The sequence below is a fragment of the Lepidochelys kempii genome, chromosome 16, assembly GCF_965140265.1.
Source record: "Lepidochelys kempii isolate rLepKem1 chromosome 16, rLepKem1.hap2, whole genome shotgun sequence".
NCBI lineage: Eukaryota > Metazoa > Chordata > Testudines > Cheloniidae > Lepidochelys > Lepidochelys kempii.
This window is the reverse complement of record NC_133271.1, coordinates 9,805,006-9,825,144: the sequence shown is the minus strand read 5'-3', so window position 1 is coordinate 9,825,144 and position 20,139 is coordinate 9,805,006. Positions and strand designations below refer to the sequence as shown.

The 20,139-nt window shown below is 43.3% G+C and overlaps 1 protein-coding gene across 1 annotated transcript; it reads right to left on the bottom strand.

The window, feature by feature from the left end:
- Window positions 1-4,861: 4,861 nt before the first annotated feature.
- LOC140899051 (ficolin-1-like) lies at window positions 4,862-18,959 on the bottom strand. The gene is made up of 10 exons (XM_073313766.1): window positions 18,869-18,959; window positions 17,109-17,222; window positions 16,712-16,765; window positions 13,500-13,535; window positions 12,557-12,601; window positions 11,556-11,591; window positions 10,626-10,753; window positions 9,509-9,638; window positions 8,768-8,902; window positions 4,862-5,299 (listed from the first exon to the last, which is right to left on the bottom strand). Exons 1-10 carry the CDS (start codon window positions 18,948-18,950, stop codon window positions 5,058-5,060), a joined length of 1,002 nt encoding a protein of 333 aa, XP_073169867.1. The 5' UTR covers window positions 18,951-18,959; the 3' UTR covers window positions 4,862-5,057.
- Window positions 18,960-20,139: the final 1,180 nt, after the last annotated feature.

Below are 20,139 nucleotides of genomic sequence, written 5' to 3'. Positions count from 1 at the left end.
TTTGGAATATAGCAAAACAAGTTTTACCTGTTATTGACAGGTGCTTCCTTTGTGGTTAACGGTCTTTTCTAACTTCTAGTGGTTGTGGTTACATTTTTAAGCTGAGCTGCTGCTATCTGCCTCTTAATGGAATTTTCCTCACCCTCTTCTTATGCTTTATACACACAGATAGCTTGACCAAAATTTTAGGCCTATTAGTTTAGGCCTACTACATTTTTCCTCCATAATGCCCAGAGGCTGTGGCCCCTGCAGGACGGGAAAGGAAACGTCTCCTAGCAGCAGCCAGTGCTGGGCAGGCTCAAACGCGGTGGAGTTTCAAAGGCATTGCAGGGCAGGTGGCCATGGGTCCCCTGGGAGCAGCGACGATATATAGGGCGCTCATGTGGGACCAAGTGCCCCCCTCCCCCGATTGGCCTGCTGAGTTGTGGGGCGGGGAGAGGGGCTCTGTCCTCCTGTTGCACCTGCCCAGCCGGCACGCTTGGCCCCTGTCCCCGGCAGCAGGGCCCAGGCAAAGGGCAACCCACCGCTGCTGCCAGCTCCCCAGCCCAGCTCTCTCAGGCAGCCGCTGTGCTGCGTGGAACAGAGACCTGGAGCGGCCGGTTCCAGCCGGCGTGAGACGTGGCTCCATCCCGCTCTCCACTCGGCCCGGCTGCCAGAGACAGTGACTGAACATGCCCGGGGGGGGGGGGTACAGTGGGAGAAGGACAGAGCCTCCCCCCACCCTCCCCGCTGCCTGCTAGGGCTCCGACTCCAGCTCCGCTGGCAGCAGCAGCTGTGGTTTGCGGCGCTGACTCCCGCGGTAGCAGGTCTGGCTTTGGCAGGAGCCGTGCTGATGGCTCTAGCAGCAGCAGCTCCAGTGCAGGGCATGGACCTGGGTGGGGCATTGGGATGGGCGGGGGAGCAGAGCAGGAGGTGCAGAAGCAGGGATGGGGGGGGTGAGGGAAGAGAGAATGTGGGACTTGTGATGCCATATGGGGGTCCACAATAAAAGCCTGCACCAAGGCCCATCTTTTTGTTTCTCTGTCACTGGCAGGGTTCCCCTTCCCCCACCTCTGACCCCGCAGTTTTGTGAACTAGTTACGTGCAGTGTTGTGTGTTTAGTGACTGTTTGGAAATTTGAATTGAAATTGAAACATTAACACACACTTTAAAAGCATATACAGTGTATGATAAAATATGTGCATCTGAAAAAGTATAATAGATTTGAAAAGTATGAACACAGACTAGCTTCCTTATTCAGCTGTTGTTTTTTATGACCATGTCAGTGCATTCATTTCGGTGATGTTGGTCAACCTAATAATTTCAAATTATGATTTGTAAGCAAAGTCTAAAGAGCTCTCCCTGACAGCTAGTGATGAGCTGTGGGCTGTGGGGAAAGGCTTCAGGACCAGATTATATTTACATTCACACCTAATCTACCTAGGTATTCAGCAAACAGAGCTGTGTTGCCCAAGTGATAGATTTTGGCTGGGTTGGGTTACAAATCACTTGAATGCAGGGGAAGGGCGGGTAATGAAATGTTGTTGTTCTTATTGTCTGAGTAAAGGGCAGTAGAACTATACTTAGCCTGTGCTGATTGAGGGCATCAAGAGAGAGGGTGGGGACAGGTGTTTTGCTTGATGGTCTGCCTCAGTCACAAGTACTATTTGACCTGCCCCTCTCCACTGTTTAAAGACAGAGCTGATTAGGCTCCGTAGAGAGTCTTTTGTTTTGTTAAGTGACCACTACAGCTGAAATCAGGTCTAAGTGCTTAGAGTTGCTGTGGGACAGTGTTTCTGTGGCAGAGACGGCCCAGTCTACACTAGCAGCAAGGTTCCCCCACTGAGAGCTCAGCTGAAATCACGGAGAGCCGGGTGGAACCTCAAAAGACCAACTAGCAGAGGTCACAGTGGCAAGTGTCAGCAGAAGGTGACGGTGCAGGGCCATTGGCAACAGAGTGATGGAGTGAACAGTGGCACAACGAACAGCAGTGGCCAGAGTGAACAGTGAGCAGCTGGAGGAACGAGGAAGGTGCCTTCTTGTCCCCCATCTGGGAGGTGAACTCATGTAAAAGCACCTCTGAACTCTGAGTCTCCACTGATCAAGGACAACGCCGGTGAGTGTTAATGTGGCTGTTAAGAATGCTGGAGACACAACGCAGTTCATGCGAACAAACATGGCTTTCTATTTAAACATACTTTCTATTTAAGCAAGAGATACCACACTCTACAAACTGGAGGCCAATGTTAAGTGCATGGTCACTTGTTCATCCTGAAGTTGAACACTGGTTCTGAACAAGACCAGCAAATGCTCACTGTCTTTCTGCAAGAAACTCAACTGACTGGCTAGACGCATGTGGTGTAACAGTGAAAGACTCAACAGTTGAAAAAATGAAGAACTCTCTCACCACAAAAAAAATTTGCATACATGGCTGATGAATGCACCAATGCAAATGGGCATCAAGTATTAAGTCACTGTGTACGTTATCTTGATGTCAGGGGTAGGCCAGTAGATGCATTTCTAGATGTTCAAGTTATAGAAGACACATCGGCTGCATCTGTGAAAACCCACATCTTAGAAGAGTTAAATGCCTGTCAATTGGACCCCAAACAGATGGCTGCTTGTGGATTTGATGGAGCTGCAAACTTCTCTGGAAGACATGGTGGAGCACAAGCTTTGCTCAGAGAAAAGCATAACCCTAATCTCTCCTATACACACTGCTCCAACTAGCGCTACTATAAGCGCCAGACTCTTCAAAAGACATTAAAAAACCTATAAATTTAAAGTCTTCATTATATTCTTTTTTCAGCAAGCATCCAAAAAGACTGAATATCTTGGAAAATATAGAAGATACACTGGGACTGAAGTTCAAATTAGTCCAACTTGGGAAAATCCTCTGGCTTTCTCATGAGCGATCCTTGGCTGTGGTCTTGAAATGACTGCGGCCATTATTACTCGCTTTGAAAAGTGTCTACCAAGATGGGATGGATCTAAGTAGTGAGGCTGGTGGATTACTTTTGCTACTACGTTCAGAGAAGACTATTGCCATTCTCTCCCTTGTAAGTCTACTGTTGAAACTACTTGGGTCATTAAACAATGCCATCCAGGCATCTGCTACAACAGTAGTAGATCTTTGTCCAGCAATAGAAGCTACATTTGGATCAATCAGAGAGCTATCCATTGAAAAAGTATTGGAAGAAGCAAAGACTTCAGTCCAGAAGTAATGAAGGCATTTCTATTGAATCCTTAAGTGAAAAGGACAAGAAGTGTTTGTTAAGACAACTGAAAAAGTACACAGACTTGATTCTTAAAAATCTACAGCAGCGACTTCTAGATTCTACTCAACCTCAATGTAGCTTTTACAGATCCCTGTCCTCTAAAACACCGACAGCTGAGTGGAGGGAGGCACTACCAGCAATGGGGCTGCCATGTGCTCAGGACAGAATAGAGAATTTGAACACAGAGTGGAATATCATACGACGAATGAATGAAGATTTGACTTCAACTTCTTTTTTATCATCACCAGTGGCTCTACCCAATCTTTGTGCTATGTTTCCTGGGATGAAAGAAGTAGGAATTCATCTCTTGTTACTCCCAGTCACAACAGCTACAGTTGAGTGTTCTTTTGCCTCAACTGAAGAGAATTTTGTGTTCTGAAAGAAGTCGCCGTCTGCCTGACCCTGTGAATGATCTAATGAGCATAGCAATTGAAGGAATGGAAGTATTGGACACATAAGAAGCCACCAAAGATAACGCATTGCATTCAAGATGTTCATTAACAGAGTTGTACAAAATTATAACAAGAAACCAAGAAGGATGAAGATGTCGTGCTTCATAGAAGGATTGAGTAGCCAAATTTAATTTTTGTGATGATTTTAAAACAAGAGTTAAATCTATTTAAATGGTCATGAAACATTTTTCAGTTTTTACTATGGTGCCATAGAGCCACCTTCACCCTCACGGTCTCACCCCTCATTGGCCCTGACCCCTCCCCCCCCCCCCGTAAATTCGAACACTCCCCTAATTTCAATTCTTGGGAAAAACACTGGCAGAGGGAGATGGGGGTAAGGGGGTGGGACTTGGGGTCCAGTCAGCATTTGCTGACCTTGGTGACTGTTAAATCTTCCGCTGGGAATAATACCAGCATAAAGAGGGGAGATTATGGCCTGTTCTGCCTCACAAGGCACCATGGGCTGGGCGATGGGACTTTCTAGTGCAGGTTTAGCCTGAGATCGTCTCAGTGCTCTTCTATTTCCACCCTCACCCTATTTCGACATGACCCTTCTGCAGCCACAACGCTGCTGGCAGAGGTAGCTCCCCTCTCTTGTACTCCCCAGGGTAGCCAGGCAAATAATGTCCCCTTCTGCCCAGGGCACGCTCTGCCCACAATGTTCACAATGCAGGGCCAGGCACATTTGGGCTTTAATACTATTGAACTGTCTTGTGTGTACAAACAAATCTGAGACGTGGAACTCATTGAGCAGCCCTTGCTTTATTGACAGAGGGGAAGGTTCTCCAGAGGCAGACGCAGCATCTGAGGGTAATGAGTCCTGAACACCACAGGAAGAATTGCATGGCAGTGGTAGGAGCTGTCGTGGTGCTTCTGGTAATGGAATCAAGAGACAGCAGAGCCATGCGGGAGAGGAGACATAACCTAGACAGAGCTGGCTGACATTTCTCAAATTATGAGCTCTTCTGTGGACAAACAGCTTTGGAAAAACATGAAAATTTTCATGAAATATCACTGATGTGGTTGTAACGTTTTGTTTGGCAGGAAAAAAATCATACTTTTTAATGCACAAAAGCCAAAAGCAAAAATGGGTTAATTTAGAAACTTTTGAAATGAAAACAACTGAAAAAGTCAATTTTTTCCCCACTAAACTATTTTAATCTTTTTTTACCTGCTCTAGTCCTAGTGCACTGCACTGGGTAAGTGTCTATGATGATGTCTGCCCCCTCGTGGCTGGTGCATAAAGAAAAGATCTTTAGTGTCATCTTCAGATTAATGTTCATTATGACAGGCCGATAACTGCTATATAAGAGCTCAGTATAATTATTACGGGTGCCTCCCTGATTGGCTACGCGGGCCTGATTTTCATCTCTGCCGTCTTGTAGGAGTACCTGTCCCCTTTGGATGAAATCCAGTTTACCCCATAGCTTTCATGGGCTCCATTCAGGTATAATCCGTTCAAGTTGGACCTATGACAATCCCTGTACCACCAGGCCCCTTTAGAGACTTCAGCACAGTTAGTTGAAGACCAGTCATTGTCACGGTCGTGAGTTGAAAACATCATGCCGTTTTGTGCCATTAAAGAATCCCCTGCGGAAACAATTGGGTTTATTTATTACATGTTTTTACAGAGACAAGGTGGGTGAGATAGTCTCTTCTTGTTTATTTTTTACATTTTTACAGCTCAGTTCCCACAGCCCAGCCTGGCGGTTCTGCAGTGGGGAACATTTCTCCCTTCACCAACCAGCAGAAATCTCCCTGGGGTCAGGAGAGAGATTGCAGTTCTATTTCCAGTAAGGAACATTTTTCACCATATTCTGAGTATATCTCCACACAGGATTGAATAGGAAACTCTTCAACCTGTCATGACTTAACCCAAAGACCAAAGTCAAAATGGTGCTGATCAGGGAACATCTATTAGCTGATTATGCTGCCCTCATAGCCCATGATGAAGATCTATTACAAGAACTCATGGACCACCTTTCAAGTACCTGTCAGGCATTTGCTCTCACCATCAGCATCAAGAAAACGGTTGTATTAGGACAGAGGGTTCCACAAGATCCTTCAATCACCTTAAATGCCAACCAGCTAGAAGTAGTCCAAAAGGTTCAGCGATTTAAGTTCTACAGTGACCACCAACCTCTCACTGGATGAAGAACTAAATGTTTGCATTGGAAAGGCTGCCACCACCTTTAGCAGACTAACTAAAAGAGCATGGAACAACTCAAAGCTGACCATCAAGACCAAAATGCTAGTGTGCCAAGCTTGCGTCCTCAGCACTCTCGTGTGTGGTGGGCAAATTCAAAGGGCAAATTTACCAAGTGTGACAGCCCTGCTCAAGCGAAGATGACTGCAGTGGCTGGGCCATCTGTGTAGGTTGGAAGACGGACACATACCCAAGGAGAAGCGATACGGGGAGCTATCAGAGGGAACAAGAACAACAGGATGTCCCAAGCTTCTCTACAAAGAAACATGTAAGCAAGATATGAAGGAATTTGGAATTGATCCTGACCAATGGGAAATCTTGACAAGTGATCGTAACAAGTGATGCCATCGTCTCCCTCAGAGTGTCAAAGTCCGTGACAGGAGCTGGTTCCTACGGCTTGAAGAGAAAAGAGCCCACAGGAAGCAAGCAGTTCCCAACCAAGGGTATGTCTACACTACCCGCCGGATCGGCAGGCAGCGATTGATCCAGCGGTGATCGATTTATCGTGTCTAGTCTAGATGCGATAAATCGACCCCCCAGTACTCTCCCATCGACTCTTGTGCTCCAGCTCCACGAGACATGCAGGCAGAGTCAACAGCGGAGTGGCAGCAGTCAACTCTCCGCGGTGAAGACACCACGGTAAGCCAATCTAAGTACATCGACTTCAGCTATGTTATTCAGGTAGCTGAAGTTGCATAACTTATATCGATCCCCTCCCCTAGTGTAGACCAGGGCTAATATAGATATATGTACAGCAACTGCCAAAGATCATGCAAATCTCAGATTGGACTATTCAGTCACATGAGAAATTGCAAACCATCTACATCAGAGGCTGCAATTCCCACTGTCTCTTGCAGATGAAAGGATGCCAAAAAATGATAGTCTGAGCTCAGTTACACCACTATAAACCCAGAGTAACTCATTGTAGTCAATATGCTCAGTCCTTGGGTGTCCTGAAATCTGTTTGCACCATTGTGATCGTATAATGTGAGCCCAATGTGGTCCTAACACTAATAGCTTAGCCCGGAGCCTGCTGAGGATTCAGGATCATAGAAGAGCAGAATCATAGAAATGTCGGGCTGGAAGGGACCTTGAGAAGTCATCTAGTGCAACCCCGTAGGCTGAGGCAGCCCCAAGTAAATCTAGACCATCCCTGAGAGGTGTTTGCCCAACCTGTTCTTTAAAACTTCCAGTGATGCGGATTTCACAACTCTGTTGGAAGCTTATTCCAGAGCTTACCTACCCTTATACTTAGAAATGTATATCTAATATCTAACTTAGATCTCCTTACCATAGATTAAGCTGGTCACTTCTTGTCCTACCTTCAGTGGACATAGAGAACAATTGATCACAGTCCTCTTTATAACAGCTTTTAATGTATTTAAATATTGTTTCCAGATTCCCCCCCCCCGCAGTCTTGTTTTCTCAAGACTACACATCACCAGTTTTTTAACGTTTCCTCACAGGTCAGGTTTTCTAAACCTTTTATCATTTTTGTTGCTCTCCTCTGAACTCTCTTCAATTTGTCCACATCTTTCCTAAAGTGAGGTGCCCAGAATTGGACACTTTTCTCTGGCTGAAGCCTCACCAGTGCTGAGGAGAGCAGGACAATTACCTACTGTTTCTTACATGCCACACTCTTGTAAATACACCCCAGAATGGTATTAGCTTGTCGTGCAACTGCATCACATTGTTGTGCATTTGATTTGTCCTTCCTAAGTGAAAAGTGATTCACTTGTCTTTACTAAATTTTATCTTGTTGAATTTAGACCAATTCTTCAATTTGCCAGGGTCATTTTGCATTCTAATTCTGTCCTCCAAAGTCCTTGCAACCCCTCCCAGCTTGGTGCCATCTGCAAATTTTATAAGCATATCCTCCACTCAACTATCCAACTCATTAATGAAAATATTAACTTCTACCAGACCCAAGACTGACCCCTGCAAAACCCAATTAGAACCTCCCAGCTTGACTGCAAACCATTGATAACTACTCTTTGAGTACAGTCTTTCAAACAGTTATGCACCCACCTTACGGTAATTTCATCCAGACTGCATTTCCCTCGTTTGCATTTTGAGAATGCCACGTGGGATTTTGTCAAAAGTCTTACTAAAATCAAAATATATCATGTCTACTGCTTTCCCCTTATCCATAAAGCCAATAACCCTGTCAAAGAAGGAAATTAGGTTGGTTTGACATGATTTGTTTATGAGAAATCCATGGGGGTTATTGCTAATTAATCCAATTGTCCTCTAGGTGTTTACAAACTGATTGTTTAATAATTTGAGTGAGTGTCTTTCCAGGTGTCAAAGTTAGGCTGACTGGCCTACAGTTCCCTGGGTCCTGTTTGTTCCCCCTTTTAAAGATAGGTACTATGTTTGCCCTTCTCCAGTGCTCTGGGATATTGACACATCCTGCAGGAGTTCTCCAGAAAATTATTCATGGTTTTGAGATTGTTTCAGCTAGCTCTTTTAGTCCCTTAGCATGAGTTTAGCCAGGCCCTCCTGACTTGAATACATCTAACTTATCTAAATATTGTTTAACCTTTCCCCCGAATTTGGGCTTGCATTCCTTCCCCCTTGTTGTTAATAGTGTGTTAAGTATGTCATTACCAGTAACCTTTTTAGTGAAGATTGAAACACACTAGTCATGAAACACCTCCGCCTTCTTGATGTCCTCAGTTATTACCTCTCCATTCCTGCTAAGTTGAGGAACTACATGTTCTTTAATCTTTCTCTTGCTGCTAATATATGTTATATTATATAATATAACATATAATATATATATTCTGCATCATTTTTACTTTACATTTTTCTATCTGCCACAAAGGGTAAAGAATGAGCTCAGAACATACCTGCAGTACCATTCACAAAGGGTCCAATGATCAGCCTGTATGTCTCAGTCTCCCCGGTAACTTTAAATGATGAGAATGTAGCAAATTCATACTTGTTGTCAAAATCTCTGAGATCGACACGAAGCTCATTTGGACCTTTAGAAACAATTTGAAAGCAAAATGTTCAGCACCTTCCATTAGTGTTTATTACTGTTATTGAATGTTTTTATTGCAGAAGCCCCAAAAGGCTCCACACACAAATCAGGCTCCCTTATGTTGGGACCAGTATGATCATCTAGTTTGAATTCCCTGTATCACACACATCACAGAATTTTACCCTCTGGTTCTTGCATCAAGCCAATATCTTCCTATTGACCTTTATCAATTCAATTTCCATCCACCAACCTGACCTCCCTATTAAAAACCTGCTCCATGTTATGCTTTGCGAAGGTAGTTCAGAATCGATGACCTCATCCAGGCTGTACCATCCCTTATTGCTGTACTGTGGGCGAACCACCCGAGGACAAAATGCTGCTCCAGGAATCGTGACTGGATCCAGCCCATCTACCACAGCATTATTGGCTTCAGTAGCTCTGTGTGGCAGGACTGGGCTGTAAGGAACAGGAAGGGGTGTCTGCAGCGGAAGCGTTACCTCTACCGATTAGTACAACTCTATACCCTGTGTCCGTGGCTAAAGTGTGGGAACAAAACTTGGTGGAGAAGGTTGCTGTAAGGAAAAGAATGCATCAGTGATGTCTTTACCAAGGGATGTCAGCAGGTGGATATTGTCGTTCCCCAGCCAGAATTCTGACAGCTGGCTGCCAAAACCTCTCTTGTATGTATTCCAGTCACGATAAAAATCCACAGAGCCATCCACCCGTCTCTGGAACACCTGCAGGGAAACAGGAGGTTCTCAGCTGGGAAATCCCACATTGTTTTCCATCCTACTAGAGCAGAAGACCAGAAACTCTGAGACTGTAAATCACTGAATGAGACTTAATGTGGTCAGATCTATTTCAGCCTCAGGTGACTATTGAAGAGGGAGGCTTGTCTCAGAGGATCCTATTAAATCTTGGCAGCAACAGCACTAGGTTAAAGGATCACATGGTCCAAAATCTACAGCACTGGACTGGCAATCAGGAGGCCTGAGATCTATACCCAGTTGTGCCACTTGAGAAAGTCACAGCACCTCTGTTTTCTGTCTGGTCCTTTGTCTGCCTTGTCTATGGAGACTGTGAGCTGCAAAGGACAGGGGCTGTCTCTCAGTATGAGTGTTCAGCACCCAGCGCAATGGGACCCTGATCTTCATTGGATTCTCTAGACACGACTGGGATATAAATAAGCATAATAATAAATTGGAAGGTTTAAATGTGATGAGTATACAGAGTTCAAACCCCTCATCTCCTCAGCTCCCTAGAACACTCCTCCACTCGTACTCAGAGGTTGCTAGAGCGACAGAGCAGCTAATGGACTAGAATTGGAAGGAATTCTGGTTCCGGAGTCTGGGCAGCTATTGAGCAGGCTCTGAGAGCTGGGCAGAGAATAGCCAGGAGAAGGGAAACCTGTGTCAGAGCAGTGACAAATGTCCCCTCAGACAGGGTCTTTTAGACTCTAAAGCTCCAGGTTCCTTCTTTGAAACCCATTGTGTTCACAAGCAAGTTATTTCCACAACCAAGGACTAGGGAGGATTAGAAGGGCTCAGGAAGTGTCTGTGTTTTTATTTCAGCTAACCATGGCGAGGTAACAACTTCAGAGCTTCTGTCCTCCTGCTTTTCTGCTAGCTGCAACCCACTGGCTAAGGACCACCTCCCATTCTTGGGACAGAAAATTGTTGTTCAAGAAAAAACGTCCAATGAGCTTCATTATGCTCTGTTCTTACAATCCATCCTCCGCCATCTGTGTGCATGTCACACAGCACGGTCATGGCTTTACAGTCACTAGGGTAGATGGTGTACCAGCCGCTCATGTGGATTCCTCTAGCTAACAGCTCCTTGCAGTTCTTTGCTCCTGGTTGAAAGAAGAATTGAAACATGTAAATTGGTTGTATAACTCTCCTTGGAGCAGGGATTCATGGGCTGCTTTACATTGCACTGAGGGCCAGATCAATTGCAGAATCAGGTAACTCGAAAATAATCTTTGAGCCACCACCTCCTGTCCTCCCCACTGTACTGTCTGGGAATTGGGTAGTTTCTCTTTAAATAGAACTCAGAGGGACCACGCACTATCTTTGGAAGCCTAATGCAGCAGTGTACATACCTAGCGAGGCTTTTCATACTCTCTGTAGTTAGCAAACTAAATGATTTAGACTCCAGTGTCCCAGTCTGGTTTGTATTAACTTTGTTTGTGAGAGGAAAAGATGCAACCACCTGCCTAACCCCATCTGTTCTGTGTGAGAACAGATCAACCTGAACAGAGGATTGGCTCAAAGCATCTTAAAAACTCATGGAAATTGAAATGTGTGTGAAGATTTGTACTCCAAGTGCCCATGCAGCATTTTGAAATCTCTCTGTGAGTCAGAAGGGCTCTCAGTTATCATGTGATAACAGATACTCACAGGAATACTCACATTGAACAGTTTGCAAGTGAACCCATCGGCTGAAATGTATTTCCACAAAAGATTCACTGGCCAATTGCTAACAGCAAAACACCTTCATTTTAAAAGATCAAAGTCTCTTTGCTGATAGTTTGAGAACAGCAAATGGGGTAAATCACAGATGTATTTTTTTGCAATTTGTCTGTCTCTAATGGGTTTTGATGTTTGGGTCTCTGGATGGAATGAGATGACATTTAGGGGTCGTAAGAAACTCACCTTTCTTACACTGTCTGTCTTCCAGGTTTTCTTCCACTGGTCATGAAAATAAACACAGTAGAAAGTGAAATGGAACCAGAAAATGTTCTACTGTCTTTTAAACTATGTAATTGGCCAACAGTGACAGCTGGGTTAGCAAAGTACTCGTTATCTTGAAAATGCACTAGACAGGTTTTAATTTTGAAAATCCAAGTGCTAATGGATTCACAAACGTCTCTGATCTGAGCCTTCCAGCCTGAACCATCAAGACAGCTCTCATTAGGTAGCTAATGCTATTTTATAACCCTCTCACGAGGCTCCTACTTGCAGGGTTAAGAGTTGGTTCTTAATAGACGAAGTTAATTGCTGGTCAGTTCATAGGAGCAATGCCCACAAAGTCAGGGGAGTTGCATGTGCTTACGCTAGCTGTGAACTTGACTCAATATTCTTTTTAAAAAAAAATTCCAAGTGACAACGGGAGAATAACCATTAAATAAAGTACTGGTGGAAAAAGGGTTGTTCCTTTAACTAGACATATAAATAGGATCCATTTCTTGTGGTTCATACTCCCCACTCCTGCTATGTGGGAAATATAAAGAGGGGTAGGAGAAAGTAACCTTCTCTAGGATACACCTCCAGATCTACAGATTTCACTTACATTTCAGCTGTTCTCTCTCATACCAAAGGTCATCTGGCTAGTGTTGTTCCAGATGTTACAACAGATGGATGGCCACTTGTTTTTGTAGGCACAGCTATTTCTCTCTTTATAGAGCCCAAATCTTACAGGAGGATCAGTGAGCTTGATATTGTGGACATGGTAACTATTCAAGATGAATATCGAATGAAGTGAGGTGTAGCTCACGAAAGCTTATGCTCAAATAAATTGGTTAGTCTCTAAGGTGCCACAAGAACTCCTTTTCTTTATTCAAGAAACAAGCTTCTTCAGCCTATTAATTTTTACTGCTGCAAAAATAAAACTGATATGATGTGTTCAGTATAAAGGAGAGTGCAGAGGATCTCACCAGGTGTTCCAGGGGCTCCTGTAGCTCCCAGGGCTCCTTTATCTCCTAAAAAAAGAACTCAGAATAAAATCCTTGTTTTACCTGGAGGTCACCTCCATAATTCACCATCTCACTACAGCAATCGCTTGGGTTTAATTCTATGGAGGGGCTAGTTCAAGGCCTGTGTACCAGCTACACTCCGCACAATCTGTTAAAGTTGGCGTTTCGTGGGAATTAAGTGATGTATGTTGCCAACTCTCAGGATTTGGTCATGAGTCTCAAGATAATTATTGTTTTCCTTAAAGCCCCAGCTCCTCGGGTCCAGTGGATGTGACATGATTTCAGCCTTTGGTCTTAAAGAAAAAGTAAGTTTCTAGCCCTCAAAGCTACGGCGAAAGCTTCAAAATGTGACCCCCGTGCTCCCTAAATACTCAAAAGCAGAAGGCAAATAAAAAGAACACCAGATTTATTATCTTTACATAATCTCATGATTCCAAAACCAGTCTCCGGATTTTTGATGAACCTAACTTTAAGTTTTTCAAAGATTTGGGGTTGGCAGAACTGCATTTATCTTATCTTGTCTTCTGCATTGGTTGAAATGAAATAGGCTTAGATTATGTCTACACTGCAGTTGAGATCTATTTCCTGTGACTGCATAGGACCTCATGACAGATCAGACATTACAATTAGAGCTGGGTGAAATTTTATTCACAATTTTGAAATGTTCCAACTCTTCATTTTGGAACAATGCTGTGTTTTGTCATTTGGCTATTAAACAAAAACAAAAAGGGGACATTTTTGTCTAACCGGAACCAGTTTCATTTCAAGCTTTTTTGTTTGGCAAGGAGCTGAAAGGAAAAAATTGTACAATGGGGGGATTGTTGCTCCCAATTCCTCTATCACCATGAATAGCACCAAAAAGTGCCCTGCTCTGCAGTGAGAAGAATCATCTGAGGTCTCTCACCTTTCACTCCAGGGCGGCCAGCAGGACCTCTTTCTCCTGATTGAACAAAAAATAAGAGAGCAAAGACTGATCAGAGATAGTGAGAGCTTGACAGTGGATCAGAACTGAGGTTCTATTGCAACAATAAACCCTTTATTGTCAAATATAGAGTTGTCATAAATATAAAGGGAAGGGTAAACACATTTAAATCCCTTCTGGCCAGAGGAAAAACCCTTTCACCTGTAAAGGGTTAAGAAGCTAGGATAACCTCGCTGGCACCTGACCAAAATGACCAATGAGGAGACAAGATACTTTCAAAGCTGGAGGGCGGGGAGAAAGAAACAAAGGTTCTCTCTGTCTGTGTGAGGCTTTTGCCAGGAACAGAGCAGGAATGCAGGTCAGAACTCCTGTAAAGGGCTAATAAGCAATCTAGCTAGATATGCCTTAGATTCTGTTTTGTTTAAATGGCTGATAAAATAAGCTGTGCTGAATGGAATGTAGATTCCTGTTTTTGTGTCTTTTTGTAACTTAAGGTTTTGCCTAGAGGGATTCTCTATGTTTTGAATCTGATTACCCTGTAAGGTATTTTCCATCCTGATTTTACAGAGGTGATTCTTTTACTTTTTCTTCAATTAAAATTCTTCTTTTCAGAACCTGATTGCTTTTTCAATGTTCTTAAGATCCAAGTGTTTGGGTCTGTGTTCACCTATGCAAATTGATGAGGATTTTTATCAAGCCTTCCCCAGGAAAAGGGGTGCAGGGTTTGGGAGGATTTTGGGGGGAAAGACATTTCCAAGCGGGCTCTTTCCCTGTTATATATTTGTTAGATGCTTGGTGGTGGCAGCAATAAAGTCCAGGGGCAAAAGGTAAAATAGTTTGTACCTTGGGGAAGTTTTAACCTAAGCTGGTAAAAATAAGCTTAGGGGGGGTTTCATGCAGGTCCCCACATCTGTACCCTAGAATTCAGAGTGGGGAAGGAACCTTGACAAGAGTAAAGGGAAGTTATGGTGGTTTTGGAGCCCACATATTATAGGAATTGATGTTTTATAACTAGGTGTTGTATCAACCAGGCAAGGTACTAACAAGCAAGCATGCTTTTACTATATTTTGAATTTGCTGATGTGGTGGTTTTTCATTAGTTTTCCTCTTGCAATTGTGTGTCTGCAGTGGTAGTGAACTTTTCCACAAAGGAGTCACAGCCTGGACTGCGGCTCCTGTATCCATGCTCATTATTTTGGCTTCAGCTGCAGCTGACTCAATCTGAGTAGCAATGGTTATTGCTTTTTCTAGTGTAAGTTGTGGTTCTAGAAGTAAGTGTTCTCTCACACGAAGCATGGTTGTTTTCTCAATGAGCTGGTCTCTAATCATCTCATCTGCCATATTCCCAAAGTCACAAATTACAATCAGACTCCTCAGGGAAGTAATATACTGCATTGTAATTTCCCCTCGTTTTTGCTCATGCTGGCGAAATCTGTAGCGATTAGCTGCTACATTCACTTTTGGCACCAAAAAAATTCTTTAATGCAGTGAGTGCTGTTAGGATATAGATATTCAGGCCTGTCTGTAAAGGCCTGTACTCTAAGAATTTAGGTGTATTCTTATCACTTGGCTAGTGATAGAGGTATAAAAGAAAGAATCAAAATCACTGTCTGCTGGTGTAAGGGCCTTCTCTTACTGTGACAGTTTGTGGCCCTGTTCTTAGGCTAAGGCCTTTGGCTAAGCAGCAGAGGCAGCCATAAGCTGGGAAGCGAACGGTCACATCCTCACATTCCAAACTAGTCACATTGAAATAAGGTGCTATTGGGCTGTTAGGCACTATCAGGACAGGATTGTATTCCTATCACCTCCAGAGAAAGGGAAGTGCCTAGAAAATGTAAAAGGAAACTTAGTTTGATAGCATCCTGTCTGGCAAGAACTCACTTATCAATACTGGGATGTGAAATCCTCACTTCTGTATTGTTTTGTCATTATAGTTCCCACTTTGCTGTTGTTTGTCTGTATAATCTCTGTCTGGTTCTGTGATTGTTCCTGTCTGCTGTATAATTAATTTTGCTGGGTGTAAACTAATTGAGGTGGTGGGATATAATTGGTTACATAATCATGTTACAATATGTTAGGATTGGTTAGTTAAATTTCAGGAAAATGATTGGTTAAGGTATAGCTAAGCAGAACTCAAGTTTTACTATATAATCTGTAGTCAATGAGGAAGTGACTGGGGTGGGGGTGGGGGTGGGCATGGGGGTGTGTGAGATGGGAACAGGGAATGGGGGTAAGAAAATTGGAATCATGTTTTGCTAAAGGGGGAGATGGGAACAGGGAATGGGGGTAAGAAAATTGGAATCATGTTTGGCTAAGGGCAGGAATGGGAACAGGGACACAGGTGTAAGGCTTTGTGGTGTCAGAGCTGGGAAGGAGGATACTAAGGAAGGAAACGAATCATGCTTGCTGGAAGTTCACCCCAATAAACATCGAATTGTTTGCACCTTTGGACTTCGGGTATTGTTGCTCTCTGTTCATGCGAGAAGGACCAGGGAAGTAAGTGGGTGAAGGAATAAGCCCCCTAACAAGTGCTGTCTCATATTTTCAAGGGGAAAAGTAAATGAGTACTTGTGGCACCTTAGAGACTAACCAATTTATTTGAGCATAAGCTTTCCTTATTCCTTTCAAGTACTCCTTTTCTTTTTGTGAATACAGACTAACATGGCTGTTACTCTGAAAGGGGAAACGTGTAAAATATACGCTGCCCTTCTGCTCCAAGGCAGTGGATTAGCAGAGCACGCTTTCTCACTTCAGATATCTCTGTAGCACTGATTGCAATCAGATAAGTCCCAAACATATGGATCCAGGTAGTAAAAGCAATTGGAGGCTCACCTGGGCTTTGCAGAAAGGGTGCAGGTGGGTTCAGAGGCAGAAGATCCATCCTCATTGCCAAAATGTTGTATCAACCAGGCAAGGTACTAACAAGCTTCAACAGGACTTTATTTTCAAAGTGGAAACCTCTTTACCAAGCTGCTGTTGCAGCCTCGGTAACGCTCTCCCAGCCTCTCAACTCCTTCCCCCTCCTTCCTGTTTCCTGTTCTTTCAGATTCCCAACAGCCAGTGCTCCCAATTCTAATAATTATAAGCAACATCTAAACACCACATTAGGTCTAACTGATATTTGATTAAAAACATATTTCCTATTCTCAGGTCACCTATAGGAAAACACAGTTCTCTGCCCTTTGTTACTTTACCTTTTGGGCCAGTTTTTCCCACCTTTCCGAGGATCCCCGGAGGTCCCCGTTCTCCTGCAAACACAGAAAACTGACTGAATGTTTTCCAGGGCACCGTAAATACTCAGTACATAATTACCACCTACCACCCCAAACTGGAATTACAGTAACCCATCCGTGTCAAAATTCAAATCCTGTATCTGCATCTGGCTCGCTGAGTCCCTGATCTCACATCAGGATCCCCTAGCATGGACTCTTGCATGGAGGCCTATGTGAGTCATATGAAGTCATGTGCCATGTGAGTTTCCTCATATCAGGGTTGAGGGGAATCTCCAAATTCCGAACATATTACAAAAGTAATTCCCATTTACATCAGCACCAGCCATGCCTGATTCCCATTCAGTGCCTGAGAACGTACCTTTCATTCCTGCATTTCCTGGTTCTCCTGTGGGCCCTGTGGCACCTGGAATTCCAGGGCTGCCTCGGAGAATGGAGAGTTTATCGATACTGTTGAAACCCACTAAGCTCACCTCTGGGGAAAGAAATGAACCCATAATCAATTATTGTTAGCTTCTCAGGATTGGAAACAATCTGCAGAAATCCAGAGGGATAAACCCAGCAAATGAAAGCCTAGATAGTTCCTTGATTTTCTCTTCTCTATTTGTGATAAATCCAACATTTTCTTCAGTTTTATGCATTTCAGAGACAATACCCTAATATTAAAAGTTGGGGGTTATTACTATTAGTCTTTGTTTTAAGTTATAGTGAAAACAAAAGTTAAAAAGATGTTATTAAATATTTGTATTCAAAAGAAATGACTTCAGACTTAATTTTGATGTACACATCCCTCTGCAATGTTTGCAACCCGACCATTGCAGCATTGTGTCAGTTCATGAGAATCTTTTAACGAAACTACCTACAGAGAAACAAAAGTGGACTGAAATGCAGAGGAAAAACAAATACCTGCCACTTAGTGAAGAAATTGAGCAAAAGTAACATAATTTTAAAAACAGTTGTTCTTACAAGCTCAGGTAATACATTTTAAAGAACTAAATATGTTTTTAACCTAACAGTCCCCTCTCTATATTATACACATTGTGAGATTTAAAATTATTTATAGGGACATCAGTGGAGAAAAATAGGGACATACCAGTCAACTCCATTGAGCTCTGTTGTTGTGAAAAATTTTGAGGTAAACAAAATGTGGACATGGGCAATATTACCTGTTATATAGGAACTCTACCTCCTAATCTGGAACATTTGGGCATAAATTGTACATAGTAAATGATTTTCAAAATGATCATGAACGTAAGGAGATGAACCGTGAAGGCAGTACTGCTCTGAAATAATACATTAATTTATGCATAAAGTGGCAAAGCCTGTATTCAATCCTTGTTTAGCAAACCACCCATTTCCTTCAAAGAGACCATTTGCCTGAATGAGGTCTCCACAAATTTGACTAAATCTTGCATAAGGATCACAGGATTTCATGATGAACTAAATAAAACCTTCAAATGCTGCTGGATTCTCAACCCAAAGCGCAGAAATAAATGTGTTGACATGGAAAGAGTTGTATAGTGGATTTGCAGTGATATGTACACAACAGTTGCGATTTTACAAATAATCATCTTAATTTGGTAAAGGTGAATTTTATAAAGCAGAGGGATCTGAAATCACAGGCTCACTCTGAGCTTTGAAGATTGAGATTTTATTTTCCAGAATTTAGCTCATCTGCCTGTGTGGGTCAGTCAGTCGCCAGACTAGAAAGGCTTTGGCCCCAATATGCAAAGGAGATGGGAGCTTTAGACAGAGAGATTCCAGCAGCAACACAGGGAGGTTAGAAGATAGTAAATGAGCATGAGGGAGAAGAGGTCAAGTCAAATTTTGAAGAATCTCAATGAAGATAAGAGACACCATTTTCACAACATGGTCTGTGAAAACTGTGTCTGATTTCTGAACACCTCTAGTCTATGTTGTACACTCCTGCAGTATAGATTAATGTTGACAAAGGAATTTTGAACAAAGAAGCTGTTCTTATTGTTTTAAAAGCACCATGAACAATCAAAGCACTTTATAGACATGTAGGACAATGAACATTCCTAAACAGTTCCCAGTTCTCCAGGTTGTCAAGAACCACAGTATGAAACGCTGTTGGGAACAGGATGGTCTTTCACTCACCTGGGCAGATGTCCTGAGCCTGACAAACCGTTGCTGCTAGACAGAGTAAAGAGAGGAGAGTTTTCAGAGCAGCTCTCCCCATGGCTAGTGCTGGTCTCTGCAATGGCAGCTCCACTTGTCTTCTCACCTTCTCCTCTCCTTTAGTATTTCAGTCCCTTTAAGCCTTTTATATGCAATAATGATAGAGCCTAGAGCAAATAAAGTTCTTTGCCTCTGGCATGTCAGCGCCTCCTTCCCACTCTCCACATTCCAGCAGTTCCCACTGAGATTTTTATGCTGCAGCGGTCACAACTGGAGCTGATTAAATGGCCTGATAGGAGACGTTCAATACTGGACTAGCAGCCGTTGCTTCCCCCGCACAGCAAATGCAGTATCGTGCAATGATGATTATTGAACAGAGCCAGTCTGAATCTTTCCTCACAAAGTTGATTCCTGTCAATGTGTCTTCTGAAATAGTAAAATAGGGTGCCAAATAATGAGCCCAAACTGACTTTCTCCATCCCTTCGAAGCCCCCTGTTGGCTTCAGTGGGAACCTTTGGGAGAACAAGGAGAACAGGATTGGGTGGATTTACTCGCCAACTGCTCTGTTACTATTATGTGTGTGACAGTAGCCACAGGAGGCCTCGTGTCAGATTGGACCCCCCTGTGCTGAGTGCTGTGCAAACCCCCAGTAGGAGCCAGTCATGGAAGGATCGGTTCCAAGACTAGAAGTGACCACTGTGATCATCTCAACTGACCTCCTGTATAACACAGGCCACAGAACTTCCCCAAAATAATTCCTAGGGCAGAGCTTTTAGAAAAACTGTGATGTTGCACCCCATAACACTTTATAGAAATATGCCATGTAATGTATCTTTGCAAAGGTTATGTTCTGCTGCATGTATTCAACCTATTCGTATGCATGCATGTATCATTTTTATATCTGAAGTTATGAGCATTAGCTCTATGCTTGTATTTAAAGTGTTTGCTGTAGAAAGCACCTAAGGCAGATTTGAACAACATAGTGTGAAGGGGTTATTCAAGTAAATGGAAGTATTTGGTGAACAATGGACCTTGATAGACACCAATCCACATCTGAGCTTTCCTGGGAATGTGGCATCATCAGGTAAAGTTCTGAGTCATACATGGACATATGACTTGCCCATGTGACTCCAAAACTCCATCTTGCATCTGGATTCTGCATAGGAGAGGAGAAGGGGTTTCCACCCAGAAAAGAGAGACTATTTAAGCTCCTGGAAACCTCTCCATTTTGTCTTCAGCTGGCTCAAGA

Bases quoted from the DNA above. Each gene is read 5' to 3' on its own strand.
- LOC140899051 (XM_073313766.1), bottom strand. From the start codon at position 18,950: ATGGGGAGAGCTGCTCTGAAAACTCTCCTCTCTTTACTCTGTCTAGCA. The intron at 17,223-18,868 runs GTGAGTGAAAGA...TTCTTTCCCCAG, and splicing joins GGCTCAGGACATCTGCCCAG to AGGTGAGCTTAGTGGGTTTC. The intron at 13,536-16,711 runs GTAAAGTAACAA...TTGTTCAATCAG, and splicing joins GGGAAAAACTGGCCCAAAAG to GAGAAAGAGGTCCTGCTGGC.